Source organism: Dendrobates tinctorius, unplaced genomic scaffold (assembly GCF_039654945.1).
Source record: "Dendrobates tinctorius isolate UK_male_01 unplaced genomic scaffold, ASM3965494v1 ptg000028l, whole genome shotgun sequence".
NCBI lineage: Eukaryota > Metazoa > Chordata > Amphibia > Anura > Dendrobatidae > Dendrobates > Dendrobates tinctorius.
The window spans coordinates 14,944,512-14,969,009 of record NW_027361696.1 but is presented as its reverse complement, the minus strand read 5'-3'; the positions used below and the strand labels follow the sequence as shown (position 1 = coordinate 14,969,009).

Below are 24,498 nucleotides of genomic sequence, written 5' to 3'. Positions count from 1 at the left end.
GAGGATTAGATACAGGGCTCAGCAGACTGTATCACACAGGAGAGGATTAGATACGTGTCTCAGCGGACAGTATCACACTTGGTAGCAGCATGTATTACATGTGTAGACCATCTCCGATCAGGATCCGGCCCAGCGGGTAGCTCTTCCCTCCTGCAGTCACCGGCGGACTGACTTCCAGATTTCCAAAGGAATCCAGTGTGTTCACGGTGTTGCGGTCTTCCGGCTCCCGTGTCACGTATCCGAAGTCCGGGCCCTAAGAAATTAAGAAAATGGAAAATCACAAAGTGCCAAATATAGAAGCATCAGCCCAGCCTGGCAGGAGCTGTCCAGCAGCACAGAATGTTTCAGGCGAGGGTAATACACAGTAATATATAAGTTGTATACGGCACCAACCAGAACTTCTGACACCGGGAAATTCTTCAGTCCTTGATTCCTTGGTGAATCCAAAACTACAGGAAACCGCTTGTGAGGAGCCTCAGTGTATCCGAACTCCATCTCATCCTGCAAGACACCATCATCAGAGATGTGACAACTGCATCTAATCCTCTCCTGCGTGATACTGTCTGCTGAGCTGTGTATCTAATCCTATCCTGTGTGATACTGGCTGCTGAGCCGTGTATTTAATCCTATCCTGTGTGATACTGTCTGCTGAGCCGTGTATCTAATCCTATTATGCGTGATACTGTCTGCTGAGCCGTGTATTTAATCCTATCCTGTGTGATACTGTCTGCTGAGCCATGTATTTAATCCGATTCTGCATGATACTGTCTGCTGAGCCGTGTATCTAATCCTATCGTGCGTGATACTGTCTGCTGAACCGTGTATCTAATCCTATTCTGCGTGATACTGTCTGCTGAGCTGTGTATCTAATCTTTGTGATACTGACTGCTGAACCGTGTATCTAAGCCTATTCTGCGTGATCCTGTCTGCTGAGCTGTGTATCTAATCTCCTGTGTGATACTGGCTGCTGAGCCGTGTATCTAATCCTCTCCTGTGTGATACTGACTGCTGAGCCGTGTATGTAATTCTATTCTGTGTGATACTGACGCGGGGTAATAGGGGAGGGAGTAGCTCAGCAGACAGTATCAATGGATTGTCAGCTCCTCGGCCCGGTGCCCCCGTATCTCACCTGTATCCACTGGTCCCCACGGTTCTCACTGTACGTCACCTTGGTCAGGGGGCAGCGCGCCTTCTCCACAAAGTCTGACAGGAGTTTTATAAACTCTGAATTGGTTTTCACACTGGAAAAAAAATAAAACAATTAAAAAAAATAAGAGGAAGTGAGACGTAATAATAATACAGTGCTCAAAAAAATAAAGGGAACACTTAAAACAACAGAGTATAACTCCAAGTAAGGCTACTTACAAAGTTGCCCGCAGGATGCGTTTTTTCTCCATAGACTTACATTAGCAACGCATTGCCACACGTCGCATCCGTCGTGCGACGGATGCGTCGTGTTTTGTCGGCCGCGACGCACACAAAAACGTTACATGTAACTTTTTGTGCGTCGTCTCCACCATTTTCGACCGCGCATCAACGGCTGAAACTCCGCCCCCTCCTCCCCGGACATTACAATGGGGCAGCGGATGCGTTGAAAAACTGCATCCGCTGCCCCCGTTTTGCACAACTTTCACAACGTGCGACGGTACGTCGCCCCGACGCAGGGCGACGGCCGTCGCACGACGCTAGTGTGAAAGTAGCCTTAATCAAACTTCTGTGAAATCAAACTGTCCACTTAGGAAGCAACACTGATTGACAATCAATTTCACATGCTGTTGTGCAAATGGAATAGAAAACAGATGGAAATTATTGGCAATTATCAAGACACCCTCAATAAAGGAGTGGTTCTGCAGGTGGGGACCACCGACCACATCTCAGTACCAATGGTTTCTGGCTGATGTTTTGGTCACTTTTGAATGTTGGTTGTGCTTTCACACTTGTGGTAGCATGAGACGGACTCTACAACCCACACAAGTGGCTCAGGTAGTGCAGCTCATCCAGGATGGCACATCAATGCGAGCTGTGGCAAGAAGGTTTGCTGTGTCTGTCAGCGTAGTGTCCAGAGGCTGGAGGCACTATCAGAAAACAGGCCAGTATACCAGGAGATGTGGAGGGGGCCGTAGGAGGGCAATAGTCCAGCAACAGGACCGCTACCTCCGTCTTTGTGCAAGGAGAAACAGGAGGAGCACTGCCAGAGCCCTGCAAAATGACCTCCAGTAGGCCACAAATGTGCATGTGTCTGCACAAACGGTTAGAAACCGACTCCATGAGGATGGTCTGAGTGCCCGACGTCGACAGATTGGGGCTGTGCTCACAACCCAACACCGTGCAGGACGCTTGGCATTTTCCACAGAACACCAGGATTGGCAAATTCGCCACTGGTGCCCTGTGCTCTTCACAGATGAAAGCAGGTTCACACTGAGCACATGTGACAGAGTCTGGAGACGCCGTGGAGAGCGATCTGCTGCCTGCAACATCCTTCAGCAAGACCGGTTTGGCAGAGGGTCAGTAATGGTGTGGGGTGGCATTTCTTTGGAGGGCTGCACAGCCCTCCATGTGCTCGCCAGAGGTAGCCTGACTGCCATTAGGTACCGAGATGAGATCCTCAGACCCCTTGTGAGACCATATGCTGGTGCGGTTGGCCCTGGGTTCCTCCTAATGCAGAACAATGCCAGACCTCATGTGGCTGGAGTGTGTCAGCAGTTCCTGCAAGATGAAGGCATTAAAGTTATAAACTGGCCCGCCCGTCCCCCAGACCTGAATCCGATTGAGCACATTTGGGACATCATGTTTCGCTCCAGCCACCAAGGTCACGTTGCATCACAGATTGTCCAGGAGTTGGCGGATGCTTTAGTCCAGGACTGGGAGGAGATCCCTCAGGAGACCATCCGCCGCCTCATCAGGAGCATGCCCAGGCGTTGTAGGGAGGACATACAGGTACGTGGAGGCCACACACACTACTGAGCATCTTTTCCTTATGAGGCATTTCCACTGAAGTTGGATCAGCCTGTAATTTGATTTTCCACTTTGATTTTGAGTATCATTCCACATACAGATCTCCATGGGATATTAATTTTGATTTACATTGATAATTGTTATGTTTTATTGTTCTGAACACATTCCACTATGCAATGAATAAAAAATTGCAATTGGAATATTTCATTCAGAGAAATCTAGGATGTGATATTTTAGTGTTCCCTTTATTTTTTTGAGCAGTGTAATTTATATCTATAGTGCTGATATATACCGCAGCGCTGTACAATAAACAGGGTCTTGTGCAGACAATAAAGACATCATACACATATCACCTGTTACAGGAGGAGCGAGGGTCCTTACCACAGGATACAATCTATGAGCAGGTGAGGGGCACAATTGGCAGAACATGTCATATACTCTCTCCATCCATCAGTATAATAAATAGGCGTGTTCATATAAAGCTGCAGGATCCGTTGTCAGTGTCTGTATATGTGCATGTATGATCCAGTCATCAACCAGGATCTGTATATGTACATGTATGATCCGGACATCAGCCAGGATCTGTATATGTACATGTATGATCCGGACATCAGCCAGGATCGATATATGTACATGTATGATCCGTCATCAGACAGGATCTGTCTATGTACATGTATGATCCGGAACATTAGCCAGGATCTGTATATGTACATGTATGATCTGATCATCAGCCAGGATCTGTCTATGTCTAGTCACCATGTGCTACTGGTTGTAAGGAAGCTGTGGAGACAGATGAACAGTGGGGAGCAGGTTCTGATAAAAATATAGAACAGGGAACAGGAAAGCGTTAGATTAGTGAGGAGATAGGTCTGTATAAAGAGATGTGTTTTTAAAGCACACTTAAAAATGTGGGAGCTAGGTATTAGTCAGATCGTCCGGGATAGTGCATTCCAGAAAACAGCAGCACAAGAGAAGTCTTGGATACAGAGTTTGGAGGTTCAGATTATGGAGGAAGTTAGTCTTAGATCACTTGCAGAAATGCGGAATGGAGAGCATGAGTAGGGTGGACAGAAGAGTGGAGATGTTGGGTGGTGCAGAACTGTGAAGAGGACGGATATGGTGGTAGACAGATGAGGTGAAGATGTAGGGTGGTGCAGAACTGTGGAGTGCTATGTTGGTGAGGTATATTTGTATTGTAATCTGTAACAGATGGGTAATCAGTGCAATGACTGGCACAGGGTGGAGGCATCGGTGTAGCAGCTGGTGCAGTACTGTGGAGGGGACAGGTAGGGTGGTAGACAGATGAGAAGATGTAGGGCGGTGCAGCACTGTGAAGCGAATGGGTAGGATGGTAGAGAGATGAGGAGATGTAGGTGCAGCAGTATGGAGAGGACAGTTAGGTGGTAGACAGATATGAGGTGGAGATGTAGAGTGGTTCAGCACTGTGGAGAGGACCGGTATGGTGGTAGATAGAGATGAGGAGGAAATGTTGCAGCACTGTTTAGAGGATGGGTAGGATGGTAGACAGATGAGGTAGAGATATAGGGTAGTTCAGCACTGTGGAAAGCTATGTCCGTGAGATATGTTTGTATTGTATTCTGTAGCGGATGGGTAACCAGTGCAATGATTGGTACAGGGTAGAGGCATCGGTGTAGTGGCTGGACAGGAATACGACCCTGACTGCCGCATTCAGGACGGAATGGAGAGGAGACAGTTTGGTTAGAGGGAGACTTATCAGTAGAGAGTTACAGAAGTCAAGACAATATTCGGGTGAGAAAACATTACATTCTGGAGATATTTTCTAGTTGCAGGTGACATGAGCAAATGATCAGATTTAGGAAATAAAGGAAAGTTCTCTGTGATATATGACACCAAGACAGCGAGCATGCTGCTGGGGAGCTATGGTAGAATTACACACAGAGATGGTAATATGAGGTATAGGTAGATTAGTAAAGAAGGAAACATGACAAGATGAGTTTTTGACAGATTCAGTCCTAGACAGAGAGAGGACATCATGTTAGAGACAGTGAAAAGACAATCACTGGTATCTGAAGAAATGTGGGGTGATGTCAGAAGACGAGGTGTACAATTGGAGTCATTAACAGGGATGGGACTGAACATCGAAACTACTAATGGTTTGCCCAATGGGAGCGGTGTATAGAGAGAAGAGGAGTCGGCCTAGGACTGACCCTGAGGACCCCAACAGTAAGAGCAGGGGGCCTAGAACTGATCCTTGAGGAACTCCCCAACAGTAAGAGGAGGGGATCTAGGACTGAACCTTGAGGAACCCTAACAGTAAGAGTGTAGCTAGGAAGGAGTCCAAAGGAACCCCAACAGTAAGATGAGTGGAGCTAGGACTGAGCCCCGAGGAACCCCAACAATAAGAGAAGGATCTAGGACTGAATCCTGAGGAACCCTGACAGTAAGAGGAGGGGACCTAGGACTGAGCCCTGAGGAACCTAAGAGAGGATGGGACCTAGAACTTCCTGCTGAGGAACCCCAACAGTAAGCAGGGACCTAGGACTGAGCACTGAGGAACCCCAACAGTAAGAGGAGGGAACCTAAGACTGAGCCATGAGGAACCCCAACAGTAAGAGGAGGGGGCCTAGGCCTGAACCCTGAGGAACCTAAACTGTAAGAGGAGGGAGCCTAGGACTGAGCCCTAAGGAACCCCAACAATAAGTGGAGGGAATCTAGGACAGCCATGAGGAATCCCAACAGTAAGAGGAGGGAACCTAGGACTGACCCCCCTGAGGACCTCCGACAGTCAGAAGAGGTGACCTAAGACTGAGCCCGATGAACCTAAGAGTAAGAGGATGGAACCTACGACTGACTCCTGAGGAACCCCAACAGTAAGAGGGGACCTAGGACCGTGCCCTGAGAAACCCCAACAGTAAGAGGAGGGGACCTAAGACTGAGTCGTGAGCAACCCCAACAGTAAGAGGAGGGGGCCTAGGACTGAACACAGAGGAACCCAATAGTAAGAGGAGGGAAGCTAGGACTGAGCCCTAAGGAACCCCAACATTAAGTGGAGGGAATCTAGGACAGCCATGAGGAACCCCAACAGTAAGAGGAGGGAACCTAGGACTGACCCTGAGGACCTCCGACAGAAGAGGTGACCTAAGACTGAGTCCGATGAACCTAAGAGTAAGAGGATGGGACCTAGGACTGACTCCTGAGGAAGCCCAACAGTAAGAGTGGACATAGGACTGTGCCCTGAGGAACCCCAACAGTAAGAGGAGTGGACCTAAGACTGAGCCGTGAGGAACCCCAACAGTAAGAGGAGGGGGCCTAGGACTGAACATAGAGGAACCCAATAGTAAGAGGAGGGAAGCTAGGACTGAGCCCTAAGGAACCCCAACAATAAGTGGAGGGAATCTAGGACTGAGCCCTGAGGACTCCCAAAAGTAAGAGGAGGGGCTAGGACTGAACTCAGAGGAACCCCAACAGTAAGAGGAGGGAGCCTAGGACTGAGCCCTGAGGAACCCCAAATGTAAGAGGAGGGAACCTAGGACTGAGCCCTGAGGAACCCCAACAGTAAGAAGCGGGAACCTAGGACTGAGCCTTGAGGAACCCCAACAGTAAGAGGCAGCAACATAGGACTGAGCCCTGAGGAACCCCAAAAGTAGGAGGAGGGAATCCAGGACTGGGCACTGAGGAATCCCAACAATAAGAAGAGCTAGGACTGAGCCCTGAGGAACCCCAACAGTAAGAAGAGAGGACCAGGGATTGACCCCTGAGGATCACCGACAGTAAGAAGAAGATTAGAGGAGTAAGAGCAGATGATACAGTGAAGGATCGGTCAGAGAGGTAGGAGGACCAAAAGAAAGTGATGTCTTTGAGGTAGATAAAACAGAGCATAGTGAGGAGTCGCTGGTGATCGGCGGTGTCAGATGCTGCAGAGATCCAGGGCGGGATGTATGAAGTGGACGGGGTCATCTGCAACCATTCAGAATTATCACTTCCATTCCATGATGAATGAAAACACTTAAGTTGCAGTGATCTAGTCCACCTCACACAGAGGTAAGTTTGTTACAATGTATCAGTGCAGTCAGCACCCAGCACTACTGGCTGACAGCTGTTATCTGCCATTGTCTGTGATCGGGGGTCTCCAGGACAGGGGGCCCCATTTACAGCATGAGCAAGTACCAGGATGGGCACCTGTGATCCATCCTACCCTGGGGGCTCTGCTGAGGATCTCAGATCAGAGCAGCAGGGGCGGGAGTTCCAGAACCCCTGACAGTTGTCTGGGCTGACAGACCCTCATAAATCAGTACGCCCCTATATAGGACACACCAGCTGGAAGCTGCTGCTTCGGCGCCTCTTTTCTCGCTGCTGCTCATTAGTAATTCCTCAGATCAGGTTTGGGGAGACGTCACCCAGTTCCTGTAGGGCGAGACTTTAATATCAGCCTCCATAAATCTCCTAGAGCCGGTGCCAGCATCTACGCCCCTGCGAGCTCTGCAGCCTCTCCCAGAGCTGCCGTGCCACGAACCCTCAGCAGGTACAAAGTCTCTGCTGGCTGTCAGTGAATGGGGACATTACGCTGATACATTGTAACAGATCAGGAGCTCTGAGCTTCATTCCACCTGGATTCCATGAGATTGCTCATGTTGTGGGGTCCTCATGTCCCAGGGTGCAGCACTTACTTGCAGACATAAACCTCCAGAGGTTTCTGAGTGTTCGGAGTCATGATCCATGGAGCCATCCTGAAGACCACCCGCTCCGAGAAGATCTGGCTCTAATAAGGGGGGTACAAACTTATCAGTCTGCAAATCCTACAGAGCAATGAGCATAAGTCAGACGTCTCTCCTCCTGCCAGGATCTGACACATGATTGGCAGCTGTCAGTCACAAGCCCCTCACACACTGGCTGGTGGTCATAGCACTGTTTAATAGGGTGCTGTGTGGTACTATATGGCAGTAGTATTACTGGGCGTCACATGGTAATATTGCTTTTGATTCATGCTGTAAAAAGAAGAGTGATGCCCGGTATCCCCCAATAAGAGCTGAGAGCCTAGAGCTGCTGTGTGCTGACTACACTGATGCATTGTAACTAACTGGCAAAGTGTTGAACTGTTATTTTTGAAACTATGTGGTAGTTTTATTACTGTGTGTTGCAGTATTATTTTTGACACTATATGGTAGAAGTATTACTGGGTGTGTGTTGCAGTATTAGTTTTGGACAATATATGGAGTATTATTACTGGAAGGTGGAAGTATTTTTTTGGTCACTATTTGGCAGTATTATAGTTGGGCATATAGTAGTATTGTTTTGGGTGCTATATGGCGCTATATTACTGAAAGAGTTTGCCTGTATGCATTATATGGCAGTATTATTATTGAGTGTGTGTGAGACAGTATTTTTGGACACTACAAGGCAGTATTATTACTGTATGTGTATGGCAGTATTATTTTTGAGCCCTATATGGTAGCAGTAAAACTGTGTACCTGGCAATGTTAGTTTGGGGCACTGTATGGAGTACTATTACTAGATGTGTGTGTCTCAGTATTATTTTGGGCACTATATGGTAGTAGTATTACTGGGTGTGTGTGGCAGCATTACTTTTGGGAACTATATGGAGTATTATTATTTGGTGTGTAAGAGTATTATTTTTGGACACTACAAGGCAGCATTATTACTGGGTGTGTGGCAGTATTATTTTTGGACACGATATGTAGTATTATTTCTGGAAGTGTGACAGTATTATTTTTGGGCACTATATGGTAGTATTACTGGGTGTGTGTGGCAGTATTATTTTTGGGCACTATAATGTAGTAGTATTATTCGTAGGTGTGTGACAGTATTACTTTTGAGTGGTATAAGTACGTATTTTGGGGGGGGTGACAGTAATATTTTTGCGCACTATTTTTGATGCACTATCTTGTTACACTGTTCTTCTCCCAGTCACCCCCATGACTTACTTCATCTTTCTGGAATATGAGGTCTATATAAACTAGACCAGAGAAATCAGCGTCTGGGAACTGGAGACCCTCCACGAAGAAGGGGATTTCATCGAGGTTGTCTCTCTTCACCTCATAGGAGACTTTGCTCTTTCCTAAGACATGAACGTACTGATACCCTACAAGAAAGACAACAAAATATCACCATCCCTCCTACTGAAGACAATAATGACATAATGATGGGTGGTAAGGGCATCTGGTTATATAGTCTGATCGGGCCATTCACAGACCCTCAGGGCGATTGTGCCGGTTCATAAGGATTCATGGTGAGATTTGTGGGGGCATCTGTTCGTTACACACTTGGGGGCGATCATTCTTAGACCCTAAGGCCAAGGTATCTTTGTATCATCGTACAGGAACATACTTCTCTTCTGATATACCCGCAGTCGGTTGGCATCCGAGGATGAAATCTGCAGGATCACCTTGTGGTCGTCAAAGATCTCGTCAGGTCCCTCTGCAGTCAGGATCATGGGGGACATGTCCTTCACATCTGTGGGGAGACAAATGTAAGACCCCGACCATCATAGTTTGAGGGTACAGCAGTGAGTATGATGATGATGGTCAGTACCAGCAGTGTTGGGCGCTCCATTGTCTTCACTGTCGGTAACACCAGAGATGTTCCGATCGCTGTCACAGTTCACCAGCAGAATGGCGCCTTTACCATCATGTCCCCAAGACCAAGTGTCCTACCGAATGATGACAGGAGATGATGAGACGCGTGTGTTAGATTATACGTAAATATGGAAAGTGGGTGGCACGTTACCTTCTCTCTGACCCTAAGGGTCACCGATCCAGTGCGGAAAATGTCCACGTCCAGAGAAAGAGCTGAGGACACAAGTCATACGGAGAAACCACGTCAAAGCAAAAAGCATCGTCACATGAGGTCTTTTGAGTGGCTCATCCCAACATTATCCATAGACATCCAGCATCATCCATAGTGACCAGACCCCGACATCATCCATAGTGACCCAACATCATCCATAGTGACCCAACATCATCCATAGTTACCAGACCCCAATATCATCCATAGTGACCAGACCCCAACATCATCCATAGTGACCCAACATCATCCATAGTGACCAGACACCAACATCATCCATAGTGACCCAACATCATACATAGTGACCAGACCCTAACATCCATAGTGACCCAACATCATCCATAGTGACCCAACAATATCCATAGTGACCCAACATTATCCATAGTGACCAGACCCCAACATCATCCAGTGACCCAACATCATCCATAGTTACCAGACCCCAATATCATCCATAGTGACCAGACCCCAACATCATCCATAGTGACCCAACATCATCCATAGTGACCAGACACCAACATCATCCATAGTGACCCAACGTCATACATAGTGACTAGACCCTAACATCATCCATAGTGACCCAACATCATCCATAGTGACCCAACATTATCCATAGTGACCCAACATTATCCATAGCGACCCAACATTATCCATAGTGACCAGACCCAGACATCATTCATTGTGACCCAACATCATCCATAGTGACCCAACATTATCCATAGTGACCAGACCCAGACATCATCCATAGTGACCCAACATCATCCATAGTGACCCAACATTATCCATAGTGATCAGACCCCACCATGATCCATAGTCCTCACAATCCGCACTTACCAACATTGGTCAGGTACAACACGGCGCTACCCAGGAGATCTTCTTTACCTTGGGATCCATAATAGGAAACCTTCACCTGAGATGTAAAATCACAAATTATCAAAAGTAAATCCTGCAGATTATTACACCACTGACCTCTCTGCAGAGCATTGCTCGTCCACCTCCTGACTGATTCAGTGATATATCCTGCAGATTATTACACCACTGACCTCTCTGCAGAGCATTGCTTTTCCACCTCCTGACAGATACATAGTGATATATCCTGCAGATTATTACACCCCTGACCTCTCTGCAGAGCATCACACCTCCTCACAGATATATAGTGATATATCCTGCAGATTATTACACCACTGACCTCTCTGCAGAGCATTGCTCCTCCACCTCCTGACAGATACAGTGATATATCCTGCAGATTATTACACCACTGACCTCTCTGCAGCGCATCGCTCCTCCACCTCCTGACAGATACATAGTGATATATCCTGCAGATTATTACACCACTGACTTCTCTGCAGAGCATCGCTCCTCCACCTCCTCACAGATACATAGTGATATATCCTGCAGATTATTACACCACTGACCTCTCTGCAGAGCATCACTCCTCCACCTCCTGACAGATACATAGTGATATATCCTGCAGATTATTATACCACTGACCTCTCTGCAGAGCATCGCTCCTCCACCTCCTGACAGATACATAGTGATATATCCTGCAGATTATTACACCACTGACCTCTCTTCAGAGCATCACTCTTCAACCTCCTGACAGATACAGTGATATATTCTGCAGACTATTACACATCTGACCTCTCCAGAGAAGATGATATAAGATAATATGTTGGAGTCACCTTGCTGTCATTGAGATCTGAGCTGGCCTTTTGGGGGGAGACCACGACTTTCTTGACTTTGTTTAGTGGCCATTTTTCTCCCTTCTTGGGTTTATTTACAGCTCTTGGGTCATAAACAATGATGACATCCAATGAGCTTGATCCCCGGACATCAAACGAAACAGCTCCTCGGGGGGCTGAACTGAAAAAGAAAGAGCAGCTTCAGAGTTGGTCAGCCATGGGGAGCAGCGTCGGAGGTGGTTGGCCATGAGGAGCAGTGTCGGAGGTGGTCGGTCACTCTAAGCAGTATCGGAGGCGGTCGGCCATGGGGAGCAGTGTTTGAGGCGGTCGGTCGTGGGTAGAAGTGTTGGAGGTGGTCAGTCATGGGCAGCAGTGTTGGAGGTGGTCGGTCATGGGGAGCAGTGTAGTGTAGGAGGTGGTCAGTCATGGAGAGCAGTGTCAAAGGTTGTCAGTTATGGTGAGCAGTGTCAGAGGTGGTCGGTCATGGCGAGTGGTTTTCCTTTGGTCACAGTGTGCAGGGTCGGATGCACATAGTCTCCACTCTGGTATACATCTCATCATCTGTCATCAGCCCTGTAGAGCTGCGCAGGGGCGGATATATCATTGGTGCAACTGGGTCGCCCTCGCACACCCAGGGCAGCGGGGTACTCGGTACCAGGCCGGTGTCAAGGCGGGAATGTGTCACAGCAGCGGTGACCCGTTCCGTGGCCCTGGGCGCCCAATATCAATGGCGGTGATGTTAATGGTGTTAAAATTTATTAGAATATGATTCCAACACGTCACAGCCGACTCAAGTGGATATACAGGGCTTTCTAGACACCCTGGATCTTCCCCGGGTCTCAGATGAGCAATTAGAGGAACTTAATCTTCCCTTTACTACACATGAAATCCTAGGTGCCATCAAAATGACTAAGTCTAACTCTGCCCCGGGCCCCGATGGGCTGCCATACGAATATTACAAACAATTTACATCCACTCTGTCCCCTTTTCTGTTAAAAACCTTCAATTTTTGGCAAAATAAAGGGTCAATTTCTCCAGACAACTTGGAAGCGATTATTATTACGCTACCCAAGCCAGGGAAACCTGCAGACACCCCGGGTAATTTTAGGCCCATCTCACTCCTAAATTGTGATGTTAAAATTTATGCCAAACTAGTGGCGGATAGACTTCATAAAGTGATCCCGGCCTTAGTGGCTCCAGACCAAGTTGGTTTTGTGACAGGCAGGCAATCTAAGGATGGCACCAGACGGATGCTTGACTTGATTGGACTGGTGGAGATATCGGGTGAACCCAGTGCATTCCTGTCTCTTGATGCTGAAAAAGCCTTTGACAGGGTGCACTGGGGATACCTGGAGAGAGTTCTAACAAAATTCGGGTTCTTGGGGAAAATTAAGTCATCCATTCTAGCTCTCTATTTTACCCAAATGCGTCAGTGTTGGCATCGGGGTTTCTGTCATCTAAATTTCAAATAAGTAATGGCACTCGCCAGGGGTGTCCATTGTCTCCCGCTTTTTTTGCTTTAGTGGTAGAACCTCTGGCGGAAGCTATACGAAAAAACATAGCCATTTCTGGTATAAGAGATGGGGAATTTGAACATAAACTTGGTTTATACACAGATGATGTGATAATTTCCTGTTCTAACCCTGTAGTTTCGATTCCAGCAGTGGTGAACACATTATCGAACTTTTCTAAAGTGTCGTATTATAAGCTTAATGCGGCAAAGTCTTTGATATTGCCGTTTAATGTACCGGTGGAGGCCAGGAGTGTGCTGGAGGGGGCCTTTCAATTCAAATGGTGCGACAGGGGGATACCTTATTTAGGTATTAAGCTGACACCATCGCAGATGTTAATTAAGGAAAATTTGGAACCTCTGATCCAAAATTTAAAAAAGGAATTGGGAAGGTATGAAAAAATATCGTTGTCCTGGATGGCCAGGATACAGTCCTTTAAAATGGTTTTCTTACCCAAAATATTGTATGTGCTCAGATGCTTACCCATCAAAATTTCTCACAAAACCCTGATGAAACTTCAATCGTTGACTAACAAATTTGTCTGGGGTAATAAAAGGGCCAGGGTCGCAGGTAAAGTGTTATATCCCCCATATGACTCAGGGGGACTGGGCACCCCAAACATAACGGCATATTATAAAGCCTTACTAATTGAATCACTAAAGGAATGGTGGCGTCCAGGCAATTCACATAGATGGGCTCAGATTGAAAATTTCCTGTCCCGCCAGGGCTCGGTCAGAAGAATGATGGAAGCAGAATATTTGAGCCGTTCACGGTTCTCCCCGTGTGTTCCCACCATGTCAGCTTCCCTGGAGGTCTGGCGAAATGACTTGATTCATAAGATTCAGATTCCTCTTTCAGAGATTTCCCTCAAGTCGTTGGAATCTCAAATCCCCTTTTTGAATCTGGCCAGGTGGGAGGGATCGGGTATTACAGTGCTGGCGGATCTATTCTCTGATTTGGGTGTTAATCCCTTTAATGAAATAGTACGGAAACACCCCTCTTTAAAGGGTTGTTTCTATCAACACATCCAAATTAGTCATTTTCTGGCCTCTAAATTTCCTCTAAAGTCAAATCCTCTGTTACCTACAACAAAGGCTTTGGTATTTAAAAAGATAATTAAATCCAAAGGTATCTCCTCAACATACAAATGGCTCAATAACCCCCCCGAAGAGCAAAAATCTCCTTATATGAATAAATGGGACGTGGAGTTGAATGTGTCTACCTCTCCTTCAAACTGGCACTTGGCTTCAGCAAATATCCAAAAATATTCCAAGTGCATAAATCATCTGGAGCAACTGAAAAAAGTACACCTGCGAACTATATAACCGAATTAATCTCCAGTGCCAATACGAGTTCTGTCTGGCTCACTCCATCCGCGCCAAAAACAAAATACTTCAGACACGTGGCTAAACTCTGTATATGCATCCCCTGTCAGGCATCTGTTTCCAGGGAAACTGTCTGAGATTAATAAAATGGGTCAAATAGGGTCAAAGAGAGTGTTACGCAGGGAGTTCATCCATACCACATGTCATTATTCAAGATGTTTATATCTATGTTGTTGTTACTGCTCGGGCAACCCCGGAACGCCATCTAATTCCCTAGCTCCCCCCTCCCCCTCCCTGGTTGCCTCTTTGCAACCATCCATGGTTCCCCCCCCCCCCACCTCTTCCTCCCTTCCCCTTTCTTATCTTCCTTTCTTACTCTCTGGTTCTGGTTGTTTGAAACCCTCGTTTTGAGGATTAAAGAGTAAATGGTAGGTTGACTTTATACGTATTAGGTGTTGATTAACCAAAAAAAAAAAAAAGTTGTAACTTGCATCAGACATGATTGTTGGTGGTGTGATAGGAAATGTGAATCATAATCAAAAGATATACTACCACGTGTTACAGCGTTGTTCTCTTTGTGTATTAATGCCATTGATACCTGAATTTTTCGTTTTTTCTAATGTAACTTCCTACAATAAAAAATTGATTGGAAAAAAAAAAGAATAGTTCGTGACGCCACCCGTGGTGTTTGGCAAGTAAGATGGTAAGCCAACGCTGCATACAGATCCGCTGGGACTGATGGTTTGGTGCAGCAGAGATGGTATAGCTCCCCACAGGTGGAGCTGTAGTCCTAGGGCAGTGTAGGTGCAATTGATGAGGAGAGGCGCAGAATGGTATGGAGGCTGGTACCCAGGTGTAGTGGTGCGGGAATAACTGGAGGACACCAGAGTGTGCGGTTCCAAAGCTTTACTCACTGTTTGCAGTTCACACAACTGCCCGCCTCCGCACCGTGTTCTCCAGGTCAGGGCTCCAGCCAAACTCCAGGCAGGATAGGAGTCTCCCTTCCACAATCCGCCAAAATGTACCTTACTGAACGACTCCTCCAATGCGCCTTTAGGTGCGAAGCACTCCAGTACTTAGTTACCCTGGAATGCCTCTCTCTAGGTGTTCCTAGTCTTTACTTGTATGACAGACAGCTGTAGCCTGCTTCGGGGACTCCTCACTGCGTCCCGGCTCTCTATTCAGTTGCTGTTGTGTCCCAAGTCTATGATGGGAGCAAGGCGTTAGCGGCTCACTACTCCTCCGGTGTCTGTTGCCGGACATAAAGATCCAATCAACCTCGGGGACCGGGCCCCGGCCTTTGCGCTCTCTGGACTGGAAGGGTTCTCTCTCTTTCTCAACCTGCTTCCCACCGTCCTTCTATTCTCCTTCATTCCGATCTGTTCTCTCTCTCTCTTATGGAAGGTTAGGTTATCAATCTTATCAGTCTCTTTCTCTGGTCTTTCTCGTGCCAGCAGCCCAGATCACTGGGACCTGCTGCAGCACGTCCCTCAGACACCCGTCTTCTCTCCTCTCTTTCCTCTAACCAACTAACTACTAACTTTCACTCTTCCCACTCTTTTGTATCATCTCTCTCCACCCGCCTCCCAGCACATCTCGTGTTATGAAGCACTGTTCCACGAGGGGTGCTCTGCTAACCCCCAGCCTGAAGCTGTTAGGTGGCCCCACTGAACAATCCTGTGTGTGGAATGCAGGTGTGGAGCGTGGTCAGGAGTTCCCACCTTACCTGGATAGTGGGGCACTACACCTTAGGAGAAGGTGCAGTACCTCTGTGGCGACTGAAGCCTCAGGGGCGCCACAAAACCCATACAGTCCAAGGCAGAAGGACCTGCAGTCGAGGATCATAGGAGATCGGGGGCGATCAGGGACAAAGGAGATTGGGGACGATCAGGGATCAGAGGAGATCGAGGATGATCAGGGATCAGAGGAGATCAGGGCCGATCACAGATGGTGTCAGCAAATTTCTAAAACAAAAATCAGTGGCGAAAGAAGAAAAAGTCTTTCTTGTCAGAGAGGAAGAATTCAGGTCAGGGCAGAGCGTCACAGGAGGATATGAGGTGCAGGAAAAGTGAACAGAGTGAGGAATAGAGTGCAGGAAAATTGAGCAGAGATGGGGCAGAGCGCAGGAAGAGTGAGCAGAGTCAGAGGCAGAGCGCAGGAAGAGTGAGAAGAGTCAGGAGCAGAGCGCAGGAAGAGTGAGCAGAGACAGTAGCAAAGTACAGGAAGAGTCAGAAGAGTCAGGAACAGAATGCAGGAAGAATGAGAGGAATCTGGAGCAGAGCACAAGAAGAGTGAGAAGAGACAGGAGCAGAGAGCAGGAAGAGTGAGCAGAAACAGTAGCAGAGTACAGGAAGAGTCAGGAGAAGAGCGCAGGAAGAGTGAGCAGAGCACAAGAAGAGTGAGAAGAGACAGGAGCAGAACGCAGGAAGAGTGAGCAGAGTCAGGAGCAGAGCGCAGGAAGAGTGAGAAGAGTCAGGAGCTAAGCACAGGAAGAGTGAGCCGACCACAGGAAGAGTGAGCAGAGCCAGGAGCAGAGTGAGCAGTGTCAGGAGCAGAGCGCAGGAAGAGTGAGCAGAGTCAGGAGCAGATCACAGGAAAAGTGAACAGAGTCAGGAGCTAAGCACAGGAAGAGTGAGCAGAGCACAGGAAGAGTGAGCAGAGTCAGGAGCAGAGCGCAGGAATAGTGAGCAGAGTCAGGAGCAGAGCACAGGAAGAGTGAGTGTTATGGAAATATATATGTATATGTATTTCATCTAGATCTCACTTGCCTGCTATAGGCTATTTACTGCTATATACTCCATATATTCATGTATTCATATATAGCCATATGCACACAGATACATATTCACAGTTTGAACCTTATAACTAGTTGGTGGAAATTGACCTGCTACCCAGTCATCTCATGATAGCATTGTCTTGTGACCTGAGAAATATCTAGCAGACATAGGGAACGAGGAAGTAAGGCCAGATGGTCCAGCCGATATTGGAGACTTGCTGACGAGTGCAAGACTCCGGACAGTAAATCACGTGGTGTCTAAGTAATCCCAGGTCGGACACCCATATATGTTCATGTATTTAAACTGACCAATTAAATAAGAAGTTCAGCCTTTATGTTAATGAGTAATCACTCCTTTCTGTACAGCTGATAAAACCAAGTATATTCAATAAAGTTTCCAGAGTTCTGCTGGAATGAGTTGTTGCTAACCAAGTGTAGCTTCCTCTTTTCCTTTGAGCGCTCAATAAGACTCTAATTAGGACAGGCCACAGCATGCACAGAGATATATGTCTATATCAATCAAAATTTCCACATCAATTGACGCCCAACTCGAGGCCGTGGACGAAAACGCACGGGGATCCTGCTGACCAGAGAGGACAGAGGTGCCGGCCAAGGTCTTGGCTCATGGGAATGGAGATTTGCGCAACTCCATAAGTAAGGTAAGAAAATCTAGTTATCTTACCTGAATGTTCCCTGTGCCCAGTCCTGGTCAGCAACTCTAGCCGGTCAGTGTGGTCACCAAACCCAGGTAGTAAGTCCACGCTCTTATCCAAACCCTGGGATAAGCTAAGTGTCTGCTGTGGTCCTGTGTGTCTAAGATCCGGGTGAGAGAGTTGGTGGAAAATTGTGACAGATTTGTGTTTGTGGGTGCTGGAAACCCGATAACGGGAGTATGACCCACTCAGATAGGTCCTCACAAATACACCTGGACACAGGGGGAGGACAGGAGAAGCCTTGCCCAGGGACAGGTGGTGGGGCCTTACGGAGTTATCACAAGGCGAATCTCACATCAAGCTATCACAACAAACACCTGTGCACAGGAAGGGACAACAGCACCCACACCAGGCCACACGGTGGTGTTAGCTTAGGGGAGATATTGCAAGCCAAACCACTTGACAGGTTGCCACCAACACACCTGGTCACAGGGAAGGACAGGAGAAGCCGGCCCAGGTATCAGGTAGTGGCAACATTGTGGGAGTTATCACATTACTGATAGCGACGAGCCAGGCAGGACGTCTGGTACAGCGTGTTAACATTCCCGGGTCACCAGCGCAGTGCACCCAGTGTGGTTGGCAGTTATCGGTTACCAGCAGCTGTTTCACATACGCGTCACAAGATAAGGGCTTTCAATCTCTCTCCCCGGACGTCTATATGTGAATTCATTGCAGGTTTCCACAAAGATCTGAAGCAGAAAAAGTTTTTCCTTTTTTTTATTGTACACTTCCTCTTTTGCCTGTAGGGTGTGCCCCTGATATATATTTTTCATATTGTTATATTTTGTACTCTGCTTTTCCCTATTTTATGTTTTATCTTGCATTTTTGGTGGAGATTTTTATTCTTGTTACTGTAGTGTGAGAATTTTCGAGAAAACTGGGTCTCAAACTACTTTCTGTTTTCCATTGTTCTCAGATTTGAGACGCAGGCAGAAGAAAAAAAAAAAAGGGGGAAGTGTGTGTATCCTGCATCATTTCTACATTAACCCTTTTATTGTTGGAAGTTGTACTGATTTTTTAGATTCCTATAAATATTTTGGAGTGTTTTTGCAAGGTCTACCAACTTCATGAGTATTCTTTTTGTTTTCTTTCCTTTTTCCTCCATTTTTTCCTGAATCTATTGAATTGAAAGGAAAAAGGGAAGTAGCTAGTTGAGCTCAATTGCCGTCTGCATTTCTTAAAGTGACAGAGGATTTTACAGCGCAGAAGGTGCTAAAAGATAGTGTAAACAGGAAAGGATTGGTCTTTTTTTTTTTTACGTGTAGGAAAAGTGTTTTCAGTGGCATACTAATCTGTGCCGTCTGAGAAGGACCACAGGTCTAAGAATGCGTTCTGTGACGGCAGAGGGGGGGAAGCAGTTCGCTCCCCCCATCTCCTCTCTCCCCACTCTTCCCTCCTCCCATCTCTCTCCTCCCTCTATCTCCGCTATTCTCACAATCTCCTCCCCTCTTTCATCTATCTCTCCTCCTATCCCTCCTCCTCCTTTTCTCTCTCCTATCTCTCCTCCCTCTCCATCACCAACGCCCACCTCTCATCCCTCTCCTCTTCCCTCCTCCTCCTCCTTGTCTTTACCATCTCCTCCCCTTTTGTCACCTCCTCACTCTCCTCCACTATCTCACTTCTCCTATTCCAAATCTTTCCTCCACCATCCCCTCTCTTTCATTTCCTCACCCACCTCTCAGTTCATCGACACCAGCTGGCACAGTGCCAGATCCCGACAATGAGGCGTCCCTAGTTCCACAGGGCACCCTCTCTAGAGAGACAGCTATAACACCGGGAGAAGAAAGTGAATCACTCCCCACACATGACAACATAGGGACATAGGTGCCCTCCCGATACAACAGATAGCAAAAGGGAGGTGTGGGCCATCAGACACTGCACCTGCTAACTCTGAGACTGAAGATCCTATGTGCCACACGGAGCTGCAGTCTCGGGGGGGGGAAGTACCCACACACAGAAAGACAATCACACAATGGCACAGTTCCTCCTCTGATGAACATGAAGAGGAGATTATGCTGCATAGTACTAGGGGAAACTCACAGACACCAAGAAGGCAGGGGCACATAGAGCCAGAACTCTTACACTATGTGCTCTTCACCCCTAGTCAGGTGTTCAGTATTCTAAAAAACCTGCCAGACCCAGATATGGACCCCATGCCATTTTACAGAAGAATACAGCAGAGTCAGCAGACATATGCTACAACCTGGAGTGATCTCTGGTCCATAATGGAGGTAAAAGCAGGTGAAACACTCTGGCCAATCATGAAGGAACACTTCAAGCTTCCATCAGAATTAGATGTGCATTCCTGGGAATCAAAGCTAATTGAACAGCTTAGAGAGTGGGCCAACGCCAGACAAGCACTCAGCCTGCATAACATGAGCCAAGCTGAGACAGAGTCTGTAGACGAGTTTCATGGCAGAGTGAGGCAAGTAGTCCAAATTTTAGGCTTCACTATTCATGATCAGGTACATGGACAAATGTTGGCACAGGCCTTTGTGCATGGACTAAGAGAACCAATCAAGAAACTACAGATAGTGGCCAGGCCTGAGTAAAGGACAATAGCAGTAGATGTCCTGCTCGCAGTAGCCAGAAGAATTGAGTCCCTCCCAGGAGTGCGGAGGACAGGCCCTCCTGTGGTGGCCACTGACGTGGAGGAGCAACCACCCTGCAGAGAGAGAAGACCTGTCAGGTGTTTCAACTGTGGCAACCTTGGCCATTTCCGGAACCAGTGTACAGCACCCCGGCAACCCAGGTCATCACGCAGAGGAGTAGGCCAAGAAAGAAACACAAAAGACAATGAAGAACCCTGTCCATAGGACAGAGGCAAAACCAGGTCCGCCAGACGCCACGCCCCTGACATGTGAAACCCCATCAGCGGACCCAATACCTCAAATCACTGGGGGCGGTCATATCTTTCCTTGTGGACACTGCTGCAGTCAGAAGTGGAAATCCCCGACCCCACCAGTCCATCAGAGCACTCTGTGTCTTGTATGCAAGCCCCTGAGCATGTGGACATAGCCAGGATACTCCATCCTGTTCCTGTTTATGGTGGAGACCTGCCAACCACACCTGAAGAGCGCAGACCTACTGCAGGAACTGAAGGTGACCAAAGTGTCCCATGAAGATGTGACCTTGACCTCCTCTCCACCCCAGACCCAAGAAGAATCAATCATGCCCATACTGGTGGCCCTACAAGAGCCTCGCTCGAACAATCGGTGCAAGCCCACCCAAGGAGATGCTGGACATAGCACCCGGAAGCCTATGGTCCAAGGGAGACTTCAAGTCGTGCCAGAGCGGGTTTCACTCAAGTCTGGAACCCCGGACGCTCAGAAGGCCCAGCATCCGCTGCTCATCACCCAGAGCTAAACTGCCTCGGACCAACTGGAGGTCTAAGTGTAACTGCGGGTCAAGAAATGGCCTAAGAACTTTGGCATGGGCCAGGAAAACTCTCAACCCAGAGGGACCCACACCCGCTCCGTGAAATGGCTGCACTGCTTCCGGCTCCGGCGCCAGAGGATCATCTTGGTCAAGATTCTGAAGGTGTTCCCTGAAAGTTAATCCAGGCCCTGGACCAGAAGACAGCCACTCAGCTCCTCAAACTGGTTAACAAGATGCTGACCTGAGATCAAGCTGGGTGAAAGGAACTGCTGCTGGCTGGTAAAGAAGATGCCCCAGCAAAAAGACCCCCTGTGAGAGCAAGAAAGCTCAGCTGGACGTCATCTCTGATGAAGAGGACCCCAGCAAACGGCTTGTTTTCCTACCGGCCCTGTGCCAGAAGTTGGGAGTCACTCACGGCACTGTGAAAAGCAAGACCAGATTGAGCCGCCTCACCCATTGGAATCATCATGCAGTCCCAGCTTTTCTCAATCAAAAGGAAGACTGTGAAAGGAGAACCAGACTCGGTTGAATGGTGTATAACCTGAGGGCTGTGAGCAAAGCAACGTGCTTGAAACCCCAGTTGTGCAGATCTGCACACTCTGCTGACAAACGTGCTAGCCACAGCAACGGATCTGCCCGAAGCTCCCCTCAATGTTCCCCCTCACCTGGACGACCAGTTCCTGAAAACGCACAAGGGGGGTGCAGAACAAATGGACAGTGATGCTCAAGAGGGCCCAGAACAGCCTTTCACAGCTCGCCAGAGCATTGTCCTCCATCCCCATCAACTGGATTGCGGAGCATGCAGAAGTCATCGACATCGCTACCTGCACGGCACTTTCCATGTCTCCTCTACTCTGCCTGGCGGAGCAGCAACGTAAGTTATGCAAAAACAGAGTCCAGTGGTGTCAAAAGCAAGTTCCTGAAGACACCGTATCGCCCACTAGACGAAACAATTGACAGATGACCGGAAGACCGCTGAGAAGATGGCTCCCTCAACAACTCCGAAGATGCAGGCCTTCCTTGGTCTAGTCTCGTACTGCAGAACTTGGACCCCTGGTGCTCCAGGCTTAATGCAGCCTCTGTACAATTGCATCAACGCATCTGCAATTGCAGCCTTCATCTCGTACAGGAAACTGAAAGACTTCACAGTCTCTACGCCAGCTCTAGGCCTCCCTTACTACGAGAAGCCATCCCGTCTTGGCCGAACGGAAGAGGAAGGACAAAGATGGAGAAGGTCATGCTACTGGCCAGTCCTAAAACAGTCCCGCCGAGGAAAACCAGAGGTCTCTAGACTATCTCTCAGCCGGCCTGGATCCAGTTGCAAGGGGGGGGCCGTTACCTGTCTGTACTCCCACTCCCAAGGGGGGATGCGGATACGGATCCTCAGATGAAAAATCTGCAAGATACCGTAGATGGCTCCAGTTTTGCAGATGATGAAGGAAGGGTCCACACGGGATGTGCAGTGACCAGCAATCAAGACATCCTATGGTCCAGAAGTTTGCCAGCCCAAGAGCCCAAGAAACGGAGCTGATAGAGCTGACGAAAGACCTGCCAGATTGCGAAGAGCAAAACTTCCAGGTACTCGCATGGCATAGCACACGACTTTGGACCCATCTGGGCTGCAAGAAACTTCATCACAGCAAGCGGATCGACCGTGAAGCACCATGGAGCCATCAGAGACCTGCTGGACGCTCTTCAATTACTAAAAAGTGGTGGCAGTGTTGAAGGTCAAGGCACACGGAAAACTGTACACAGTAGAGACACGGGGCATCAACAGCAGACGTGGCAGCCAAAGAAGCAGCCAAGAAGAAGACAATATGGAAAATGGGAGAGGTCGTAGAGCCGGACGGCTACTACATGACGACTGAAGACGAGAAAACCTGACAAAATGACTTCCCGAAACCTGCACAAGAAGTAGCAGGACCAGATTCGGAAGGAGGAGAAGGGAAGCTGGAAGCTGAAGGGTAAAAGCACTGGGCTCCAAGAAACTTGTCCACCTCAAGACAGACCCAGTCTACCTCAAAGTGTGTACCCTACGGTGGTTCAATGGGCACATGGCCCCCACACAGAATTGAAGACACAGATGAATGACCTGATTAGACTGGACTCCCACCTTAACAGCCAAAATTCCCAGCAGCTGCCTGGCCACCGACAAATCCAACATCGGACAAGCGGGAAAAGTTCTCCCACATCATCCGGCCTGAAGACTTCACAGTAAGGAACCGGTTGGCGAAGACCACTGCAAAGAAGCTACTCTCAAAAAAAGTGTGCAGATATGGGGGTTCCAGAAGCAATAGCAAGTGATCAGGGACCCACATACACAGCAAACCTGACACTAGAGACCTGATTAGCAGTAGGGTCAGACTTAGGCCTGCATACTACCCACCATCCCACACCATAGACTAGGTGGGACACTTAAGAGCAGCATGCTAAAAAATTTGCCCGAGACAGACAAACCCTGGCATTAGACACTCCCATAGGCTCAGAAGAGGCTGTCACCGATATGAAACTTTATTTGGGTCTAAACCCAGGTTAGGGGTATTCTTTACTTAGCAGTTGACTATGCAATATATTACTTTGTCTGCATGTGTAATTGAATTTATCAAGAATTTTGCTAATGTCCATTCTCGAGTTTTTCTCCCTCATTGCCAGGTCCAAGATTCGGTGCCTGGTATGCACGTCCTGAAGTCAGGAGACTGAGTGTGGGTGGAAAAAGTCCGTAAGAAGAAGCACTCGATCCCAGATTTGATGGCCCTTCTCCAAGTGCTGACACTACCAACCTGGAGGGAAAACCCCCACCTGGATCCACGCACCGCATTGCAGAAAAAAAGCCTTCATACCAGAGGACACACCTGAGCTGGAATGATGCTGTGGTGGATGACCTACCTGACTGAATAAATCACCTACCTGACAGAGAATACACATGCATTGACTGCATAGACTGCTAACTAAGAGACTTCGATCACATTGCACCACACCCCCTTTAGGGACAGATCTCCTGACCGCCCATTTGCGAAAGTCTGTACAGAGTACTAGGCATATGTCAGTCCACTGGCAACATAAAAGAGTTGCAGCGCTTTGGGCCAGGAGCAGGATTTTAGGGCAAGTGATATCTAAGGGGGGATTGTTATGGAAATATATATGTATATGTATTTCATCTAGATCTCACTTGCCTGCTATAGGCTATATACTGCTATATACTCCACATATTTATGTATTCTTATATAGCCATATGCACACAGATACATATTCACAATTTGAACCTTATAACTAGTTGGTGGAAATTGACCTGCTACCCAGTCATCTCATGATAGCATTGTCTTGTGACCTGAGAAATATCTAGCAGACATAGGGAACGAGGAAGTAAGGCCAGATGGT

General features: G+C 47.9%; 1 protein-coding gene across 2 annotated transcripts in view; it reads right to left on the bottom strand.

The window, feature by feature from the left end:
• The window catches only part of LOC141085136 (protein-arginine deiminase type-1-like), a 94,560-nt gene that overhangs the window by 2,693 nt on the left and 67,369 nt on the right, over positions 1-24,498 (bottom strand). For both annotated transcript variants that reach the window (XM_073570270.1, XM_073570271.1), the window contains exons 2-11: positions 11,418-11,598; positions 10,570-10,645; positions 9,682-9,743; positions 9,487-9,604; positions 9,283-9,408; positions 8,880-9,037; positions 7,605-7,696; positions 1,130-1,241; positions 394-501; positions 99-253 (exon numbers count right to left, since the gene is read on the bottom strand). In XM_073570270.1, the coding sequence (XP_073426371.1) occupies positions 99-253; positions 394-501; positions 1,130-1,241; positions 7,605-7,696; positions 8,880-9,037; positions 9,283-9,408; positions 9,487-9,604; positions 9,682-9,743; positions 10,570-10,645; positions 11,418-11,598 (1,188 nt within the window). The remainder of the gene's footprint in view (positions 1-98; positions 254-393; positions 502-1,129; positions 1,242-7,604; positions 7,697-8,879; positions 9,038-9,282; positions 9,409-9,486; positions 9,605-9,681; positions 9,744-10,569; positions 10,646-11,417; positions 11,599-24,498) is intronic.